Source organism: Eleutherodactylus coqui, chromosome 6 (assembly GCF_035609145.1).
Source record: "Eleutherodactylus coqui strain aEleCoq1 chromosome 6, aEleCoq1.hap1, whole genome shotgun sequence".
NCBI classification, from domain to species: Eukaryota; Metazoa; Chordata; class Amphibia; order Anura; family Eleutherodactylidae; genus Eleutherodactylus; species Eleutherodactylus coqui.
In genome coordinates this window covers 135,942,935-135,965,074 of record NC_089842.1, presented here as the reverse complement: position 1 = coordinate 135,965,074, position 22,140 = coordinate 135,942,935, and the positions used below count along the sequence as shown (strand labels likewise).

Here is a 22,140-nt window from a genome sequence, read left to right as displayed (position 1 = left end):
ACGTGCGGAATGTAATTTTTTCACTTTCCGGTGTCATAGAAACGGGAAATTTGGCAGGAGCATTGATTATGTCATAAATAGTAAACGCTAATGGGTCCCAACTTCATTATTCAATTCTATGCGCAAAAGAATTAGCATCCAAATTTTACGTACGGAATCTAATTTTCTCACTTTCCGATGTCATAGAAACAGGAAATTTGGCACGAGCATTGATTATGTCATAAATAGGAAACGCTAATGGGTCCCAACTCCATTATTCAATTCTATGTGCAAAAGAATTAGCGTCCAAATTTTACGTACATAATCTAAATCTCTCACTTCCCAATGTAATAGAAACATGAAATTTGACACGGGCATTGATTATGTCATAAATAGGAAAAGTTAATGTGTCCCAACTCGATTATTCAATTCTATGCGCAAAAGAATTAGCGTCCAAAATTTTACGTACGGAATCTAATTTTCTCACTTTCCGGTGTCATAGAAACGGGAAATTTGGCACGAGCATTGATTATGTCATAAATAGGAAAAGTTAATGGGTCTCAACTTGATTATTCAATTCTATGCGCAAAAGAATTAGTGTCCAAATTTTATGTATGTAATCTAATTCTCTCACTTCCTGATGTCATTTTATATAAAGTAAACATCACATGGTTACCTCCACGTGGTGTTTCCTGGGTAACGCAGAGAATTATGCAAAATGGTGAACATATGTTTTTCCGGTATCTCTAAAGTAAGCACGACTTCATAAGATTTTCCTTGTGAACACCAGATAAACAGCAGTACCAAATAACTTGGGCGACGCCGGGTATATCAGCTAGTCTATATATATATATATATATATATATATATATATATATATATATATATATATATATATATAGACTAGCTGATATACCCGGCGTCGCCCAAGTTATTTATATATCCAGGTCAACAATGCCTTACTTGAAATATATTATAATATACAGGGTGATCGTAGTTAAACTAGAGGTGCTCAGAGGTCTCTATCGAAAAAACTATGGAACAGGAACCAATAAAGTTGGTGTATACTGAGTGGGATATGGGGTTTAGACTGTTGAGAATGTTGCCACCAGGAGAATATTTGGTTCTTTTGAAGTGTAAGGTATAGAAAATGTAACAATTCATGGATAAGAACCATTTATTGTGTTTTGGGTCAGAATCATGTTTAATATATATACAGTACTGTATGTTTACTGCACAATGGCTCAGCTATTTGCCATGTTGGAATAACATATAGACTTGGTTCAGAATGTGCTCCTTGCATATGTTCAATAAATTTGTTATCACCTTGCTGATAAAGTGCAACCAGCAAGGCTTGTTTAGGCAACGGAAGAGTCATAGCACTGTAGTTATACTTAATAACAGATTGGCGGAGTCCTTTTACCAGCTACGTTATATACGCCATACCATTCGTATACAGCTCCACATATTCCTCTGGTGGCAATATTCTGCACCATTTTTCTTTCTTCGAGATATCTAAACCCCATTCCACACTGAGTATACACACCAACTTTGATTATCTAGTTTAATTATGATCATTCTGTATATTAAAGACTTGTGTAAACGGAAATTTCTAAATATATTGTATTTATTGAATTGCTCCTATTAACAGTTGGAATGATCAGGAAACACAGCATGCCAAGTGCATAAATTTAATACTGTCATTAGGAATGTATGGTATATTGATTGCTATACTTTGTAGACATTCATTTGGATGGAAACTTCTTCCTTGTACAGCAGCATATAGCTGCTCCAACTTTAGGCTGCTTAGTCAACTTTTTTCTTATTTTCTATTAGACCAGTGGTGCCAATCAAGCATGGGAAAAACTCTCTTGGTGCCTATGGTAGAAGTTTCAGAATGTGCCCCACTATCTTTAGGCTCTGAAATTTACAATGATAGCTGTTAATTGTTAAAGGGGTTGTCTGAGTTAGGGGGAATGAATGCCAATAGGTCCTGCATATATTAAAATCAGTGGTGACTCACCTCTCCCTGCTCAGGTCTTCACTATGTGTCTACAAGTAGCTGTGATAACCAATCAACCTGCTGCAACAGTCAATGACAGCGCTCAACTATGATCACCGAGTGCTGTCTTTGGCTGCTACAGTTTGTTTGTAGATGGGCTCAACCTGCCAAGTGACATCACAAGGGAATCTGAACCGGGGGTGAAGGACGAACAGGGGAGCAGGAAGAGGTAGGTACTAATTTGTTTTAATGCACAGGGGACACATTGACAGGGGTTTTCCTTAACTCAGAAACTCTTTTAATTGAATTGCTGCCCTGTCACCATTCTTCCTCCCAATGACTAGTATTCTTATTTAAAATACATACTTCCAATTTAAAGCAACTATCCGGTCTTCTTTCTGTCCCCATGTAAGTTATATTAAGCACTGAATTAGGTTTTTAAAAATAAATAAACTCTCATCTATCTTCCATTGCTCTTGTCCGGGCTACAGAAAGGAGTAGGCAGGAAGACTCTGAAAGTAACGTTATCAGCTGTTCCTGTCTGCTCCATTTACTTACACAGTGCTTACTGCTAAATACTGGTGTCAGCATAGTGTAGGTAGTATTTGAGATATACAGAATTTCCCAGCTAATGTTGTGACAGGGCAAATAGTGAAGTAGGCTTTACTGTAATGCTAATGTAAATGGGCTTGTTGATTGGCTTATGATGATGGGGTTGTTCCCTTCCCCATCTGGAATTCAATCAAATTTCCCTGCTACCTATTTAAATCAGCACCTCCTTTGGAAATGTGCCAGTTATAGTTTTAGGACATGCCTGGTTCTTGCTGCTAGTTTGTTTTTTTCATTTTTTCATTGTTTTCTGTTATCTATCAACTTACTTTGTTCCTCCAACCTTGGTTATCCATTGGTGACTACTCTTTTGACACTTCTTGGTGGCATCAACCTATTCAGGGTGGATGCTCTGCTGTTTGGTGGAGTGGTTGGTGCTACAACAAGCAATAAATAAGGCTGTACGTGAATGTAGAATTATTAATCTCCTAATTATTTGGAGCGTATGAGGATGAAGGGCACAATAACTGTTTGGAGAAAAGTACTTGAATGATCCAATAATGTTATGGATGTTTATCGACTGACTTATTCAGAGTTCACCCGACGGAACAAGTAATTCTGTACCATTCTGGAAACCATTCAAGATGGTGACGGCAGCAATGTAGCTATGCAGTTGCAGAGGCCACAGTTTTGACTTTCCTTGAGCAAAATCTCACATCCAGCATTTAGGCAGCATCATGACACATTGGTTTTCCAAAGTCCAGAGTGCATCAGATTTTGAAGAGTAACAATCTTTATCTGTATCATAAAACCCAACAGCAGCAGCTTTATTCTGGAGATATGGAACATTACATTATTTACTGTGACTGGCTATTATGGAAGGTGGAAAAGAACACATATTTAACAACCTTCATTATGTAGACTGATAAGTCCAAATTTAACCAAGGTGGGGTATTCAACATGCATAATCAATATGTTTAAGCAAGACGAAACCAACAGGCCGTTAAGGCATGTCACAACCAGTGACAGTTCAGCAATAATGTCTGGCTAGGCATGTTCGGCCAACAGCTTATTGGTCAGATCCTTTAAGATTATGAGGAAAAGCTCAATGGAGAGTGATATCTGCAGCTCATTCAGCAACAGGATGACAGTGCCCCAGTTGCAAGCCATTAGAGACTGGCTAAATGATGCTTTTAATGGGCTGTGTCATTAGATGGCATGTGAAACTGTGTGGCCTGCTCATTCACCTGATCACACACCCCTTGATTTTTACATTTGGGAAACATTGAAGGAGAGTTTATATCAAAACATCATCACCCTGGTCAAAGAATAATGTGTGTAGTTGGACAATTGAAGACAGATGAATTAATTGCTGCTGCACACCAATGCATCTTTTGCACTTTGTAGCAGAAGAAAGACCAGTCAAAAACTGGTTGCTAGAAATTATTTGTTCTTCCTCTACTTAAATCATGCAACTAGAAATAAAAACATAGTTTACGCTTACATTAGTTATCACACTTCCATATGTAGAGTTTCCTAGCATTACACATCAGCAATGTGGTGAAGCCCACCTCACTATTTGCTCTGTCACAACATTAATTAGGACACCCTACATAAAGATTCATCCCTATGCAAACTGACAGATAAGCAGAGCATTGGTTTCTTTTTAGATTTATGAACTGCTTGCCGTTCTGTCTTTGTTGGTGCCCTAGATCAGTGTTCCCCAACTCCAGTCCTCGGGGACCACCAACAGGTCATGTTTTCAGGATATCCTTAGTGTTACACTGGTGATGTAATTATTGTCAGTGCCTCAGACATTGCCACAGCTGTTCTTACCATAGGATATCCTGAAAACATGACCTGTTGATGGTCCCTGAGGACTGGAGTTGGGGACCCCTGCCCTAGATGGCTGTGTACTCCATCTATGCCTAACCCTGTACTTGAAAGTAATAATAATGTGGCATCATGAAAGGAAGTATACATAGAAGTCTATTTGGTAAAAGATGAAATGATCTGTGCTTTGCTTGCTGTGAGTTGGGTTAGCCTATAATTATGTCATTTTAGCCTTGTTTGCATTACAGAGTACACCCAATATAGTTTTCTTCAGAAACTCAACAGTTGATCCAAAGTTCCAAATGTTTCAAATCTTTCCCGTGTTTGCTTTTTAAATCACAGCTTTTGCTGACAGATCATGAGTTGTTAGTATAATGACTTGGTTTTTCACAACTCTATTTCTACAAATAGAACAATAGTAACACTAAACTTCATCAGAATTCTGTAGTATCACTCCTGCGATGATGATGAATAGTATTATTTATTACATATTGTTAACCCCATTCACACCTCATTTTTGCATCCTGCTGAAAGGAAGCTTTTTTTGTTTTGTTCCAGCTTACTTTATTTTTCAAGAGTAGGGAAAACGATGCTTTAAAAACAGAATGCCTATGCAGTTGCTATTGACTTCTGTTTTGGAACACAAGGTGGGCTGTCAATATATCAACCGGTCATCACTGTATCTTGAAACCGTGAACAGTTGACTGTTGTCTCATTCGCTGCTGTTAGGTGTTGCACTGATATGTTGCAATGTTAAACAGGTTTTATGGGTTAAAAAAATGGGAAAGGTACTCCCTGTGGTGGGTAAAAAGAAAACACATGTTTACCCCACCTGATACCCCGCTGCTCTGTTCTGATGATGCCGGTACTCCGCTGCTCTCTACTGCCTGCAGCAGTGATGACATCACCAGCACCAAGGACATGTGACCACTGCAGTAAGTCATTGGCTCACTTTGGGCAGTGACTAACTACAGCAACCCCATGCTCCTATGTCTGGACCTTATTGTTTCTGCAGTGGAAAGTGGAGAGAAACTAGAGACCAAGCACAGTTGGAACAAAAGCTACAGGAAATCAAGTGAGGGAGATATGTTTTTTAAAAAATATTTTTCCACCACCGTGAGCACTTGTATATTGTACATTGTGGTAATGATGGTGTTTCTACACTGTACCTATAAAGCAACCCTCCGGTCCTGGATGAACAAATATGGCTGCACCGCTTCTCTGACTATCTGATGCACATTGCATATTAGTATGCATCAGTAGTCTTAAGACACTGCATGTTGCTCTGACTGGCCAGTGATGATCACATGGGTAGTAGCCAATCAAAGCAGGGTGTAAAGTCTTAAACTAATGATGCATAGCTATTGTGCATCAAATAGTCAGAAAAGTCAGTGTGGGCTATCTTTGTTTGTCCAGGCCCAGAGGGTTTCTTTAAGGTATTGGGTGAACATCCTGGCTGGGTATGTGGTCACATATTCAGATGCACTAAGATTGTGCTGCACAGCCTGGTGACCAATGACCAGAGGCCAATTATATGAGGAGGTTGCTTAGAGCACCGTATGACAATAGAGTGAGGGGGGAGAGTAGCACTTATTACTAAGGTGCAGGAACGAGTAGCACACAGAAAGGGCAGCATTATCTTAGATAGGTTACAGTGAGCCAAATAAGAAGGTTCTTAGAACTCTGTACTGCTGGAGAATGGGCAAGAAATTGCATCGGGTGGGCAACCAAATCCTGAGAGAGAGAATTAGTGTGGGTTAAACAAGCCTGGAAGGAAACCAGCAAGTGATTATAGACCACTCCCCACAGAATCCTTGTTTGGTATATAAAAGATGTCCAGCAAGTGTGACCTGAGTTATTCTAACCAGCCAGTATGCCTCTCTAAGAATACCTGTGGGGCAAAGATGCGTGAAACAAGAGACTGTACTGTGAGCTGTGTATTGAGGCCTGCTGTTGTGCAACAAGCCGCACAGAAGAGTGGAGGTGAAAGCGATACCTGGTAAGTGAAGAATCATCTGGCACACCTGTAAAGTGAATGCACACTGATGTAAAATTACACCAAAGTGCAAGCAAGGCACTATATAATAGAGACTTGTTGCGATTGCAACAAGTGATGTGGGCATCCCGGCTCAGTGGGCTCTAGCAAGTTTGCCAGATGCTATCACGGAGCCTGGTTCCACTGCATCAAGCAATATAGCTTCATAATGAAAGACCAAATCAGACAAGAGATTTTTGTACATTGCTGGACCATAAAGTGGGGTGAAATGCCCACAGAAAAACTACATCTACAAGAAGAAAACTGAGGAAAGTCCCATTGATGGATGGGATTTCAAGCTGTTGAGCTACTGCTGTAATGCTCCCAAATAAATTTGGAAATGGTATGGGATATTGGACAAAGTGACAGCCAACAGCACTGCCAGCTTGCCTATACAATAAACTCTATGGCTCGAGACACAAAGGCAGCTGTACAAACAGCGTCTAGAGCCAACCAAGAACTGCAACAAAAAGCTGCGCGCACACTGAACTAAAGCCAAGTAGAAGATAGGTCCAACCGCCTATTACTGTATCCTGGAACTGTGAATAGCTGACTGTTGGCTTATTTGCCACTGTTAGGTGTTAACTGATGTGTATGTTCCACTGTTAATAATGTCCTTGCTGTCGTGATATAGGATGTTGACAGAAAAAGGTGCAGCATATTGTATACTATACTAATGATAAACATGTTTCTAAACTGTACCTTAAAGACATTATGATTGAGCAGCATTGTCCAATGACCAGGGATGTTATATAAGGTGGTGGTTACAGATCCTCTTGGCAGTAAATAGAATAAGGAAGGGGTGGGATGGAGGAGGGTTGGGGGGTAGTGCCACTTGTCATAAAGGAGCACCAGCCAGGGATGAGTGTTGCACAAAAAACACTGTACCATCCTAGACAGGGTCCAGTGAGCTAAAGAAGAAGACTCTGAGTCTTTAGAGAAATTGAGCATGATATACTGCCTGAGGAGTGTCCCAGTAATTGTGACTGGTGAGAGACCAAGTTCTATAAAAGAAATAATAAGAACCAATACTCAGAGAATCCTTGGGTGATCTACAGAAGATTCCCTTTAAGTGTGACCTGAGTTGACCAACCATTTTGCCGACCCTGAAGATGCCTGTTGGGCAAACACACCCAAAATGTATTGTGAGTTGTGTACTGAGGTCTGTTGGTGTGCGACGAGCCACACTGAGGACCTTATGTAAAAGCAAGCCCAGCTAAGTGGAGAATCTCCTAATACACCTGTGAAAAAAAAATACTGCACTGAGATAACACTGTACTGGAGTGTTTGCAATGGACTATGTAGAAAGTTCTTGCTGTTGCTACTGGTTGAAATACAGTGTTAAAAGACTATATCCCTGTCAAGTAGTGTGTCTATTTAAAGACCTGTAACTGCCAAGTTGTGCGCCTCTATTAAGATGTGTAACTGCCAAGCTATTTGTCTTTGTCTGTCACTTCCATTAAGAGACTGTAAGAAGCACCACATCCATTCTGGATAACCCTGCTGCATTGGAGTCATTAATTACACAATTAATGAGTGAGGTTCAGGTTACACACTCTGGCCTAAACCTATAAGGGCTGACTCCCTTTACAAATAAGATCTAGTTCTTAGTTTGGACAGAAGAAGAGCCTGTGCATTTTTTTTCAGTCTTTATGGTAAATTTCCCCAACAAAAAACTGGACCTTTTAACATATAGGATACAAAAATTTGATGTGAACCTGATCCTATTAGATAGTACTATATGCATGTGATATAACATCTGTATTTTGTGCTCCCTCCTTTTTGTTGCACCTCTCCCTTCTAATTACTTCTTGCCTATATCAGGTATGGTTCTCTAGGTGATATAGAGTAACTCAGTAAACAAATGTGTTTATTACATGTGTAGACAGCAAGAAGTTAAAGAAGTTATCGAAAAGACATAAAAACTTCCAGTAGAGAGAAGTTGAGTATTAAATGCACAGTTGTTAGATATTTTGCAGGAGCAGCGATGCTTTATACCTGACACTTCCTAAAATACTTTTATTGAGTCAAATCACATTACCTTAGGCTGCTGTACTGCACATGAATATAAGATGTACTACAGCCAGAAACCTTGTGTATAATCTGAATAGTTTGAGCCTTTTTGTCCACTATGTATCATTTCTGGAAATGTCCGATTTCTCTCTGTAAACCCAGGGCTTCATGGTGATATCGACACACTTGTAAATCATTTGTAATTTACAGCAATACTGACACATACACAACCTCAGTCGTTCCCCATATAAAAAAGAGGTGTTCAGGATTAGAAAAAGAGGTCTGCATTTTTTTCCAGAAACAGTGCCACATTTGTGTTTAGTATTGCAGATCATCCCAATAGAGCTGCAATACCAGACACAACCTATGGATATAAGAATATTTTTCTAATCCTGTAAAGCCCATTTCACTGTGCTGAGAGGGCCGGCATTTCTAGGTGTAAATTCTCTTTCACACAGACTTCGTTTTTGTGCAGAATAGGCGTGCAAAAACATTGCTGCTAACGCCGATTTCCAGCTATCAATTCCAAAGTTGAATTAGTGATGGAATTGCCTGCTCACACTATCAGGAGCTGCATGTTATCCAGCTCCCATAGGAGTCTAAGGAGACGCCTGCGCAGCGTGCACCGAAGATGGGTCAGGTCCTATCTTTTCTCGCACCACGGACCTTAGATGCAAGCATTGCAGACGCATGTCCTATCTTTGTTAAGTGCGAGGTTTTTGCACGTCTAAAATTCCTTCATCTGAACATTTCTTTAGGAAACCATTGATTCCAATGGACAAGATTTTTTGATGCGCCTATTCTGCACGAAAATGACACCCATGTTAAAACAATGGGCGCTGCTATACCAGAGCAGGCACAAAAACATGTCAGGATTTGTTTGCCATGCAGGAAAACATTGCTCATGTGTATGACCCCATTCAAAGAAATGGGGTTCATATTTGTGCGATATTTATACGTCTCGCAACGCACAAATCTCATGTGACTTTCTCGCCCGTGTAAAGGCAGCCTAATAGAAACATGAATATGTTAAGACATTTCTACCCAAAAAGCCAGCTTTAAGAAAAATTTGAGTAAGCCCATCTCCTGAATTTTGGTAAATCCTAAGGGTTAGTGAAGGCACCTTTTACCTTACCACATCTTTTTTATACTGTATCTGGAGTGGATGGGGGTTTGTGAGACTTCTAGCAAAAGATACAGCTATATTGTATAGACACTGATCAGTCATATCATTAAAGCCATCTGCCTTGAGCCGGTACCACACTAACGGGTTGGATTCCGCATGCAGCAGAATCCGGCTCCGGCTGCTCAGGAATGTTTACATTTGCATTGTGGAGGGTCCGGACAGCTTGCTGTCAAACATGCGCAGTACAGATTTTTTCAAATCTTTCTTTCTTCCGCGCAGCCACTAGGCGATGACACGGAGTGTGCAACCTTGCTGCAATGTCAATTGTGGAAGGGCCGCGGGTCAGACAGTTTCCATTGACCTCAATGCAAGCCGTCCGTGCGGAATCCGCACAAGAGGAGAGCATGCTGTGATTTTATTTCCGCGAGCGGAAATAAAAATTGCTGTCCGCTCATGTGAGCGGACATGTAAATGCTCTTTTCTTGTTATTGGATGCAGAATACTGTGGATTGCCCACACGGGTGACGATCGCGAATTCTGCAATCCAAATCTGGTCAAGTGAAACCGGCCTTACATTGTGTAGGTCTGCCTGATACTGCCAAAACAACTCTGGCTTGTCAAGACAAGGATTCTATAAGCCCTCAGCCATACATATTCAGTTGGATTGAGATCTCGAAATATGGAGGCACAGTGAACACCTTGAACTCATTGTCATGTTCCTCGTGGCATTCCTGAAAACTTTTTGCATTGTGGTAATCATCTTGCTGAAAGTGTCTGCTGCTGTTAGGCAATATTCCTACCATGAAGAGATGTACTTGGTCTACCACAATCTAACCCTCTTAATCTGACATACTTGTATGTTGGATTTGCGTGGGGATTGTATGGAACGGGTTCTGGAGCCAAGTCAATGTGCTAACGACCACTTGTTCATCTTTCTGTGTGTGATGTGTGAGTTAAATGCAGAGCCTGACAGCACCTGTGAATGTCTCTTAGCTCCACCCATGATTACATGACAGTGACGTCATCACAGGTCCTTTATCCTTGTGTACTAAATCCCCCCCACAAACCCCTGCAGCCTCAGTTGCTATGGATACACCAGTACTCAGTCTGGCAGTTTGTAGCTGGTTGTGAGACAGCTGCTTACCTGTGTGGAGACTCCAATAAATGAGACCTCACAAATGTCCACACACATACCTCGCAGTGCATATTGACCAACAACATTGAAGCATAGTCCTTCAGTGCTATCTTCACATCTCCCGAACATATTTAAATTTACATGACATTATATTTTCTATATTTTACATAGTTAGATTAAACAGAATCATCCACTGGTAATTTGTTTTTCTAATAGTGCTCTGCATGTTCGCAGAGAAATAGTTTTTTTTCTCATGTGCTTCTTGGGTGTCAATCCAGATAAGCATTATTCCCTCTTTTCTTCCTGTATCCATCCCAAAATTTACAAATAAAGAATTTATATTTAAAAAACGAGAAAAAAAAGGTATTTTAAAAGTAGTACAATGAAAAAAAACTATATACATTTGTTATTGACGTAATGATAATGACTGACACAATAAAGTTAATATGTCATGTTTGTCGGAGCAAATACACCATAAAAACAAGACATTTCACCCTTTCCTCAAAAAAATGATGCAATTGTGTGTTACCATTCAACTACACTTAGGCCCAATGTCCACGGGTGAATCTGATTTGTGGTTGACCCACGCGGAAGACCCGCAAATCAAACTGCCCATAGGAATACATGGGCATCCACAAATAGAGCATGCTCCATTTCAGTGCAGATCCCTCATGAGCACACATCCACAGCAGAGAAAAAAGAAGAACCGGACCGGTAAGCAGGGTGCTCATCCACAAGCAGGGACAGATTCCCTTGCAGGCTCCCGAATGCAAATTTGACCCGCCCATAGACATGAGCCCTTAGAAAGCTGTAAAAGTTTTTTAGTACATTATATGGTACATTAAATGGTACTATTGAACACAACTCATCCCACAAAAACAAGCCCTCATACCACCCGCCATGTTGATGGAAAAGTTAACTTTTTTAAAAGTTGTTTGAAAAGTTAGTTCTATAGTGTTATTGTGTTCTTAAAATTTTTTTGCATAGTAACTTTTTTTTATCATTTCACTCATACTTAGGCCAAAGAAGAGGGGTGTGTGTAAAAATAAATCATTTCCCAGAAGACACAGATTATGATCACGACAGTGCTGAATATCTTCTACGTAAGTACTTTTAATGCTTGTAAATAGTAGTCATTTATATGCTTAACTATGCTAATTGTATTTTTCTATAGAACGTATAAGGAGGTTGGATATTGATGTGGACTGTCAGTATGGTCATCTTGTAGAACATTCACAACTGTTGTGTGCTGCCCTGCTACAGTATATATTGCACTGTTAATAATATCCTTGCTGTTCAAATAAGCATCTTATTCACAGACTGTCATCTGAAAAATATGTAAGTGTACACTGTAATGATGATGTTAATTGTACACTGTAACTTTAAAACATTGGGCAGGCATTCTAATTCGGCATTTGGCTGCACTTGAGGACGCACTAAGTTTGCACTGCATAGTCCTGTGACATAAGGCCTACAGAAGTTTCTTACAGCACCTCGAGATGTAGATAAAGTCCAAGTGGAAGAGTAGTACTTGCCACTATGATGCACCACCCTGGGGATGAGTAGAATATGAAGAACTGCTGCGCCACCCTAGTTTTGCTACAGGGAGATACAAGAACGTGGTTTGGAAACTGTAGGAGAATTGGGCACCTTGTACTGACTGTGGAGTGGCCTTAGAAATTGCTAATGGTGGAAGACTAAGTTGTGTTAAAACAGAGCAGGTGAGTCATACGCAGAACGCATCCTCAAATAGTTGGGGAGTATTACCCAAAGAGTCCTTTGGTGATCAACAGAAGATGCCCTGTGAGGCTACATTCACACAATTATGAATCTTGCGTGAGTTTTGTATGTTGCGAGAGACACAAAACTTGCATGAATACGAACTCCATTCTGTTGAATGGAGTCATACATGTGAGCATTTTTTTTTCCCTCACAGCGAAGCCGCGAGGTAAAAAATTGCTGCAAGTTCTATTTTTTTGCATCCCTCGGAACACGCTGTCCATTGTTTTCAGTGGGACAGTCAAACACATTGCACGCCATGTGATGTGCAAGTGAGTGTGATGTGATGTTTCCCGTTGAAATCAATGGGAAAGACTTGCCGATCCTCTAACGCATCTGAAACAAGGACCGGAGGATCTGAATTTCACAGGAGTGATGCGGCGTGTTTTTGGATAAAAAACACATTGCATAGATGGGTAAAATGCATGTTGACAAGCGTAATATCGGGATGGGTTTCTTGGCCCGATATCGCGCTCGCTCGTGTGAAGGTAGCCTAAGTGTGACCTGAGCTGTGCTGATCTGCCATTTTGCCATCTTGAGTATCTCTGTGGAGCTGAGCCATATGGAACAACGATATGCACAATGAGAAGTTTACGGAGGTCTGCTTGAGTCGCACTGAAGACTAAGGCCGCCTGTCCACTGGCAGGGTGGATTCTCGCGAGCGGATTTCCTCCACGGGAGATAATTTAAAGTCACCGTGATGAACCTATCATTATGATAGGTAAATCGTGGCACGCCTCGATTTTTAGATGTGAGCGGAAAATTGCGATGGATTTCTGGCCCGTGTACATCGGGCTGCGCTTTCATAGTTATCCTATTGAATGCATTTCAAGCGCGATTCGCGTGCGATTTATCACCGCGGATCACGCCAGAACTTTCTAGTTGACTGCTATGTCCATGTCATTGTCTCCGCCATCCTTGAGTGAGCGCCATGTCACAAACTCTGGCCTAAAACTGGTAAGTACCGATCCCTTTACAAATCCAAAGAGGTGAGTTCACGGTCTACATTGTGCACAGTAGTACTGATCAATTCCCCTAATTACTATCTACTGAACCTTATTCTCATAGTGATTTTCCAATTAGCTCTGCTGACTGAAGGGTGCTTTGGAAGCATGTGCTAACATTGACAGCATAGTTTGTTAGGTACTTTTCACATTGCTACTGCATTGTACATTTACCATATGCTCTGTAAATGCTCTAAGTACATACAGTTAATGGATCCATAGACCCCCCATTCACCCAGTGGACTAATTTGGCCTCTGTTCCATCAGTTTGCATCAGAGTTGTTGTTTTTTTTTACTGCATGAAAAAGTACAGCAGAGGTGAGCGGAGACCAAAGGAAAGCCTTCAGCTTACTAGGCCGGAGTTAGGCTAGTATGAGTTGGGTTTGTTGCCACAAAAAAGTACAGAACAGAGGAGACATTGGAGGAGGTTGGGTGACAGTAGAGGAGTGCCCATTTTAATACCCATGCACTGTGTTCACTGGGGTATTGAAATGGCCCTATAAAGAGACTGTATTTTTTGGACTACAAGACACTTTTCAGCAAGAAAAATATTAACCCATAGAAATCATAACCTTTGAAATAAATGATTGTACTAGAGGCGGAAATGGATAAATGTTTATGTCATAGAGTACAAATGAAATAAACATGGGTAATTTAAGAGATCACAAAGATAACGCTGACTATTTAATAGATATATTATGGGTTACTATTTTTATAGTTCTATTAAAAGTTGCGTTTTATATGGGTTCATTTTTTTCAGTAATTATAACTAGAGATGAGTGAGCATACTCGCTAAGGCAAACTACTCGAGCGAGTAGTGCCTTATGCGAGTACCTGCCCGCTCGTCTCAAAAGGTTCGGGTGCTGACGGGGGGATCGGTGAGTTGCGGGAGTGAGCAGGGAGGAGCGGGGGGGGGGAGAGTGAGAGAGAGATCCCCCCACCGTTCCTCCCCGCTCTCCCCCGCCGCTCCCCGCCCCTGCCGGCACCCGATTCTTTAGAGACGAGCGAGCAGGTACTCGAATAAGGCATTACTCACTCGAGTAGTTTACCTTAGCGAGTACGCTCGCTCATCTCTAATTATAACTCCATGAGGATTCTCTAGGTTTTCCATTGATTTATCATTGGCAATGTGTTATTTCATGAAAAAAATGTTGCCAAAAAGCCCCATATCTTATTGCTTACATCAGGGAGCACAGCAGCTCCAGACCTCCCTGACTGCTTCCCTAAATAGAACCTGTCAGAAGATTTATGCTGTCTGAACCATGGGCAACATGGAATCCCAAGGGACTCACTCATTACAGCAAGCTGCGTTTTTCTCTTATACAGTGCAGCATTTCAGAAAAAATATAGTTTAAAAGGGAGCTTGAGACAGAGAGAGGAGTGATCTGGGCAGGTTTTCACCGGCTTTTCTCCATCTGGCTTGGTTAAATTGACAAACCTTTCCTTATTGACTGGTCTTTTCCCATTTCAAAGGGTGAAATCCGCAGTAGAAATGTGGGGCATCAAGTTAAATACTGCAGATTTAAAATCTGCACTGCATGTCAAGGTTACGGCATATCCCATGCCAAATTTTTTTCCATAGCGTGTGGATGACATTTGTTTAACTCTTTCAAGTTCTGGCTACTATAAATGCTGTGGATTTTCCTCATGGAGATTCAATATGGAAAATCCACCATAGATGTGCTTCATGTGGCCGTACATTTACCACCTGGAAAGTTTTAATTAGTGTGAAATACTTCTGTCCTATCTTGCCTAAAACCTGGTTGCATCCTATAGTCATAGTCTGGTTTCAGACACATTTCTGCACTCCTATTGAGGATATGTATCCGTGCCTGACCTATAATGCTCCGAGTCTGGGTCAGTAAACCCGCAGTCAGGCCAGGACACACATAGGTATTAGGGCTTTTACCCACTAGCGTTTTTTTTAACACTGCGATATCGCTGCGTTTTTTTTTAGTGCACATGTCAATGGGACTTTCTAATGTTAAAATTGCATCACACAAAAATCACGGAAGCGCAAAGTTGCGATTTTTGTGGGATGCGATTTTAACATTAGACATTAGTCCCATTGACATTTGCAGTAAAAAAAAATGCAGCGATATTGCAGCATTAAAAAACGCTAGTGGGTAAAAGCCCTTACAGATACAAATATGTGGTAGCAATATGCTTATCTGAAACTGACCTTAGACCGCTTGTACGTGGCTGAGAAAACCGTGCGATATTTGTGCATTGTGAGATAAACAAATCTCCCACGAATATGGACCACATTCTTTTAAATGGAGTCATATGCATGAAAAAATCACAGCATTTCCTGCATTTTTGCGTTCCAGAGAACGCATCACCTATTGTTTTCAATGGGACATGAAAACACATCGCATGGTGTGTGATGTGCACACAAGTGCGATGCGAGTATTCCCATTGAAAACAATAGAAACACTTGCCGATCCTCCTATATGGCTAAAAGCCGCGGCTGAGGATCGCTACTTAACTGAAGTGATGGAAGGTGTTTTGACAGAAAAACGCCACGCATCCACGGGTAAATCGCATATTGGTGAGTGTGATATCAGGCTGAGTTTCATGGCCTGATATTATGATCGTCCGTGTGTAGCTAGCCTTAGGGTGGTTTAGTACATAGCACAGTCCTCCAGATTGTGACCAAAAAAGTATAAATGGCGACATGAATTTACAATCTTGTCACCATTTGTGAATAGCTGTGATGTAGCAAATAAAAAAAAATCAATACTCTCATGGGTGCAGTGTTGCGTCACTGTACGTGGGGAGGACACAGTCAGCCGGGAGTGATTGTGTCTCTATGGGAGACACAGTGATGTCACAATGATGTAGAATGACTGCTCTAGAAGATGCCCACACTATTGCTAAGTAAAGGCAGAGTACTGTCCAAGGATGACCTGAGTGATGGTAGTTAGCAGGGATACTTCGCTCCATATTTTCTGCAGTTTCTATCAGGTCTACGAGCAGCTTGTGAATATATCCTCTAAACACTTACTGATAGCAGGTGTCATTTCTATACTGGCATATGTAATCTTCAATGTTTCCCAACCTACTGGTATAATATAAACCTTCGATGTATGCATGCCAACAAATACAAGGGGATGCATATAGTAGGGCACGTTTATAAGACTGGCATTTCATTACACTAGTCTTAACAAACTGTATGAATTAGGCACATCTCTGGTTGCCCAGGAGCCATAAACTGAAAACTGCATCTAAAAGCACGCATAGATTTCCACTACAATTTACATAAATTTGTATGTATAGTAAATTTATAGGGCCACATCCTCTCCTCTTTTTGGTATTTTTCTAAAGCGGCAAGAAAAGTTAAAAAGCACAACTATTAACTCAAACATGACTTGCACCAAAATTTGCACTTTTTTACGCAAAAGAAACTGATGTAAAATAGTTGATAATATCCCCCCCAGTGTTCTTCATCTTACTTTGGGAATGCTACAAAATTATGTTAGGAACTTGCATAAATAGCAGTACAATTTCATTATCCACCACTAGTGCACACTATGTACAGAAACTCTTGTTGTGGTTGGATATGATATAGCAAATCCATGGGCCCTAGGCTATATAGAAGTGTAGAGCCACCTCCAGACCATAATTATAAATAGTTTTCAAGTTCAAAGATTTGAAGTGGAAAAGCAGAAAGCAAGGAATCAGAAGGAGGAAAGAGGTGCAGGGCAAGTCTTATGGTCCATTTACATGCAAAGATGATCACTCAAAATTCGTCAGAAACTGACAGTTTTGTGTGATCATTTTGCATTAGCTACTATTGGGTTAATCAGCCCATTAGTAGCTAACTAGCTTCATTTGGATGTATTTAAAGAACAGGGGATGGTCTGTTCTCTAAATATATCGCTATTGTTCTCCAGTGGGACAACTGCTGAAAGAATGTTATCAGCGCTACCCGCGCAGAACTTAGCGTGCGGTCCCTCTTATCAGGGATGATGGCTTTTATGCTGAACTAAACTCAGCGATGGACGAAAAGTGCACGGTAAGTGCACGATGGGCACACATTTATATGCAATGCCTTTCGCTCAAAAGCCGTTGTTTGGACGAATTTTGAGCAACAATGTGTAAATCAACCTTTACATTCGAATATTAAAGGGGTTGTCCCGCGGCAGCAAGTGGGTCTATAGACTTCTGTATGGCCATAATAATGCACTTTGTAATATACATTGTGCATTAATTATGAGCCATACAGAAGTTATAAAAAGTTTTTTACTTACCTGCTCCGTTGTTAGCGTCCTCGTTCCCATGGAGCCGACTAATTTTCGCCCTCCGATGGCCAAATTAGCCGCGCTTGCGCAGTCCGGGTCTTCTGCAGTCTTCTATGGGGCTCCGTGTAGCTCCGTGTAGCTCCGCCCCGTCACGTGCCGATTCCAGCCAACCAGGAGGCTGGAATCGGCAATGGACCGCACAGAAGAGCTGCGGTCCACGGAGCAAGAGGATTCCGGCGGCCATCTTCCCCGGTAAGTATTGAAGTCACCGGAGCGTGGGGATTAAGGTAAGCGCTCCGGTAAGCTTCCTTTAGGTCCCTGCATCGGGGTTGTCTCGCGCCGAACGGGGGGGGGGGTTGAAAAAAAAAAAACCCGTTTCGGCGCGGGACAACCCCTTTAATTATTGTATTTAAATTTAGTGACTAAAATTTAATTTGGCTTCTTCATTCTCCAGTTAACGAGCCAATGGCTTCTACGTAAATATTTTAGTCCGCAGCACTGCAGCATTTAAAAAAAGATGTAACTTTTTGTAGTGTTTTTCCTTGCATTTTTTCTTACACTTTTTTGTGCAAAAAGGTATAACCAGAGTTTTGGAACATACTACAAACAATGCATTTTTGTGTGTGGTGTTTTTTTCACATGTAGCAGAGCAAGCTGTAGCGTTAGCATTTTTGTCAGGTGTTTTTGCAGAGACTTCTGTATAGGGGCAGGTTTCAGATGGCCATATGTGCAACTACGCTCACCGGTACAGAACTGAGCTGTGTATGAATGAGGGCTTAGTCACACGGGCGCATCAGCACCCGTGTTACTGCATGTGTCAGACGGCCGTACCTGAAGACGGACGTCTATCTGCAGCGCCGGAGGAAAGAACATGTGACCGGCTCCATTGCCGGTCATGTGTTCTTTCATCAGCGCTGCAGAGAGACGTCCGTCTTCAGGTACGGCCGTCTTCTAACTGTCAGTCACACAGGCGCATCGGTGCCAGTGTACGGGTGCCGATGCGTACGTGTCACTGAGCCCTGAGGGAAATTTCTACCCCTTTATCGGATGTAGCCACTCCGTGCCATAGCACAGGAATTTGGAATAAAAAACGCGGGGGATAGGTCCTGCCCTATCTTACCCGCATGTAGTGTTCATTACGTGCAGGCAGGATAGGGTATGTCCTATGTTTTCGCGGAGGAGAAAAGAACTATTGGAGTCAGTGGTTTTGTTTTGTCCAATTATATGGCCGTGATTACCACAGCTGCATAATGGGACAAAAATACGTTCATGTGTCTAAGCCCTAAGACATTACAAATGCCAGACCAAAAAAAAAACACATTTCAAAAATGTATGAACCAAACCGTCACCAAAAAACTCTTGTAGAAAATGTACATGCTATTAAAAAAATATTTTACATTCATTTTTGGTGGGGATGAAAAAGACACCAGAAAAATGTGTGCTAAAGATACGGTTTAGATACAGCAGACTCGAGCAAACATGACTGCAATACCTAATATTAGAGATGAGCGAGCACCAAAATGCTCGGGTGCTCGTTACTCGAGTCGAACTTTCAGTGATGCTCGAGAGTTCGTTTCGAGTAACGAACCCCATTGAAGTCAATGGGTGACTCGAGCATTTTTGTATATCGCCGATGCTCGCTAAGGTTTTCATTTGTGAAAATCTGCAAAACACAAGAAAGTGATAGAAACGATCGTTCTCCTCTGCCACAGCTGTAACAGGGTGCTGTTCAGTGCTGTTGAATTCATGAATGGGTGTGAGTGAGGGCTGGCCTCTGATTGGTCAGGCTGTGATCAATCAGAGGCATCTTATTCAGCAGGCGGGGATTTTAAATCCCCGGCTGCTGAATACTACTCACAGCTGTTCAGAGCAGTTCAGGAGAACTGCAGCCTGCCGCGCTGAACTCCGTCTACCGGCACCAGGTGAGTATATATATATTTTTTATTTTTACACATTTCTGGATGAATTGCAGGGAAGGGCTTATATATTTAACCCTTTCCCGACAATTCATCCCGCGATCGCCGGCAGCCCATTGCTTTCAATGGAGTCGGCTGTATTGCGGCTCCATTGAATTCAATGGGCTAACATCGTTCTGCCGGGACAAGGTAAGTATATATATATTTTTTATTTTTACACATTTCTAGATGAATTGCAGGGAAGGGCTTATATATTTAAGTCCTTCCCGACAATTCATCCGGCGTACGCAGGCAGCCCATTGCTTTCAATGGAGTCGGCTGTATTGCCGACTCCATTGAATTCAATGGTCAGTGCTCGTTTAATCGAGACGAGTATCGCGTGGTGCTCGTCTCGAGTAACGAGCATCTCGAGCACCCTAATACTCGAACGAGCATCAAGCTCGGACGAGTATGCTCGCTCATCTCTACTTAATATGCTTTTAGAGCTGTACTAAAAACTGTTTCTTAAACAGGCCTAAGAAACTCTTATCTTACTATATTTGCCATATATACTATAGTGCAATTCTTTACATTATACTTCTAGTATTACAGTTATCATGACTGTCTGATAAATCACATAGAAGAATTACTGGATATAGAAACTCATAAATAAATATTAGTAACAGTATTTCAGATTTATAGGGAACTTGTCATTACCTATGAGCAGCATAAACTAAAGTCCCATTTAGACACGATTATCGCTCAAAATGTGCTCAAAAGGCATATTTTGCGTGTAAATGTGCCCATCTTTCACTTTTCTGCCGAACGCGGAATTTCAGTTCGGCATGAAATCCATCATTCAGTAGAACATCTGATATGCAGGACTGCATGCTGTGTTCTGCCTGGGGAACTCTGATAACAACTAATAACATTGTCTCCCTTGTCAGCCCCTATGGTAGAACAAAGGGAATTTATTCAGAGAAAAGCGGGTGGTCTGTTCTCTGAATACAGCTCCCGGCGACTCACACGCTACTAATTGGTACTAATAGGCATTAGTACCAATTAGTAGTTTATGCAAAATGATCGCTCAAAAGCAATCTTTTGAGCAATCATCTTTGTTTGTAAAGGCACCTTTAGTTCTGGGGCTCATGGCACAGGTTCCAAGGAGTCTGAAGATGTGCTTTGCCTATTACCTGGCTCCCCGTTGCCACCCGTGAAAGTCGGCACCCACACTCTGAGCGTGACTCTTTTCTTCAGCCAGTAAGCATGCCCACACTGTACTCTATGGGAGTGGGCACACATTGACTGAAGAGTCACGTTCCTAGACCGAACGCCAGCTACCACGGGTGACAGCGCAGAAACAGAGAGCCAGGTAAGTATGCACAGCACATCCTCAAACTTCTGAGGACCTGTCCTGTGAGCACCATAACTTACTTTATGGTACCAATAGGTGATGAAAAGTTCCCTTCATCAATAGTAGAGCAAAAATGTACAGAAGAGGTGTCAGGTATATCTGGATCATTTTATAATTTCTCAGCCAATGTTAAATGATTCATGGCTTGTAATTATTACGGCGTATGAAAAAAGCTTCACATAGTTTTATCTTTTTTCATACTCATCAGATCTAGCTTTATTTCAGTTAACTATACATTGAAGGCCCGCTGTTCACTGGGCTGCCGGGAACATGGCAGCTTATCTCCGAATCTGCTGATTGAAGGGAAAATTAATTATTACTGCTATAATGTATGCAGAGATGAGATAATGAAATCCTCTGATGTTTTACTGCTAACTTTATAAAAGTTGAAAAAAAGTTTTGCAAAGAGCCGACAGTAATTCGCTATAATTGGCTCTATTGTTGGCTGAGATATTCGTCTGTGCATTCAGTCTTAAGACAAAAAGCAAGGTGTGAGCATTCAACCAGCTGTTACTGCAGTCCAATTGTGTTCTGTCTAGCATATTAACCTATTCTTTATACCAGAGGGAAATATTGTGCTCTTCATGGGACACTACTTTTACAAAATAGATGAGTGAAAATGCTGGAGCAAAGTTGCTTTCGAATATTGTTTAGGGTAGCTTCACACAGAGTATTTTTCGGAAACAATCTTTTTATGTGCTTTTTTTCCCCTTAAAACATTAAATGCTCCAAGTTTGCTGCTTTTCTAATGTTTTTTTTTCTATAGACTTCTTTGTAAGAACCAAAAATGCCTGAAAAAACACATAAACAGAAATATGTGAATAAAAAATGCTGCTATTCCGCTGAAACTCACATCAAAATCCAAATTAGATTTGCAGAATGCAGATTTTGGTGTAGATTTTTCCTTGTAAAGAATTCCAGCAGGTGTTATTATACCCTAGGGGCTTCGACAGACGAACATATGTGCAAATACACTGGCCACAACGGAGCGTATTTGCTCATGAACAAGGTTAAGAGATGGCAATAATCAGGCTGATACGTGAGTGTATGCGCATAGTACTATAATTTTTGTTCTCACAAGGCCAGTTCACATGTGCGCGTGATACTCTTTCCGTGGAATAGAATTGGTATT

General features: G+C 41.3%; 1 protein-coding gene across 2 annotated transcripts in view; it reads left to right on the top strand.

Moving 5' to 3' along the window:
- CACNG8 (calcium voltage-gated channel auxiliary subunit gamma 8) overlaps positions 1–22,140 on the top strand; it is a 47,241-nt gene that overhangs the window by 5,569 nt on the left and 19,532 nt on the right. For both annotated transcript variants that reach the window (XM_066605767.1, XM_066605766.1), the window contains exon 2: positions 11,692–11,775. In XM_066605767.1, coding sequence (XP_066461864.1) covers positions 11,692–11,775 — 84 coding nt within the window. The remainder of the gene's footprint in view (positions 1–11,691; positions 11,776–22,140) is intronic.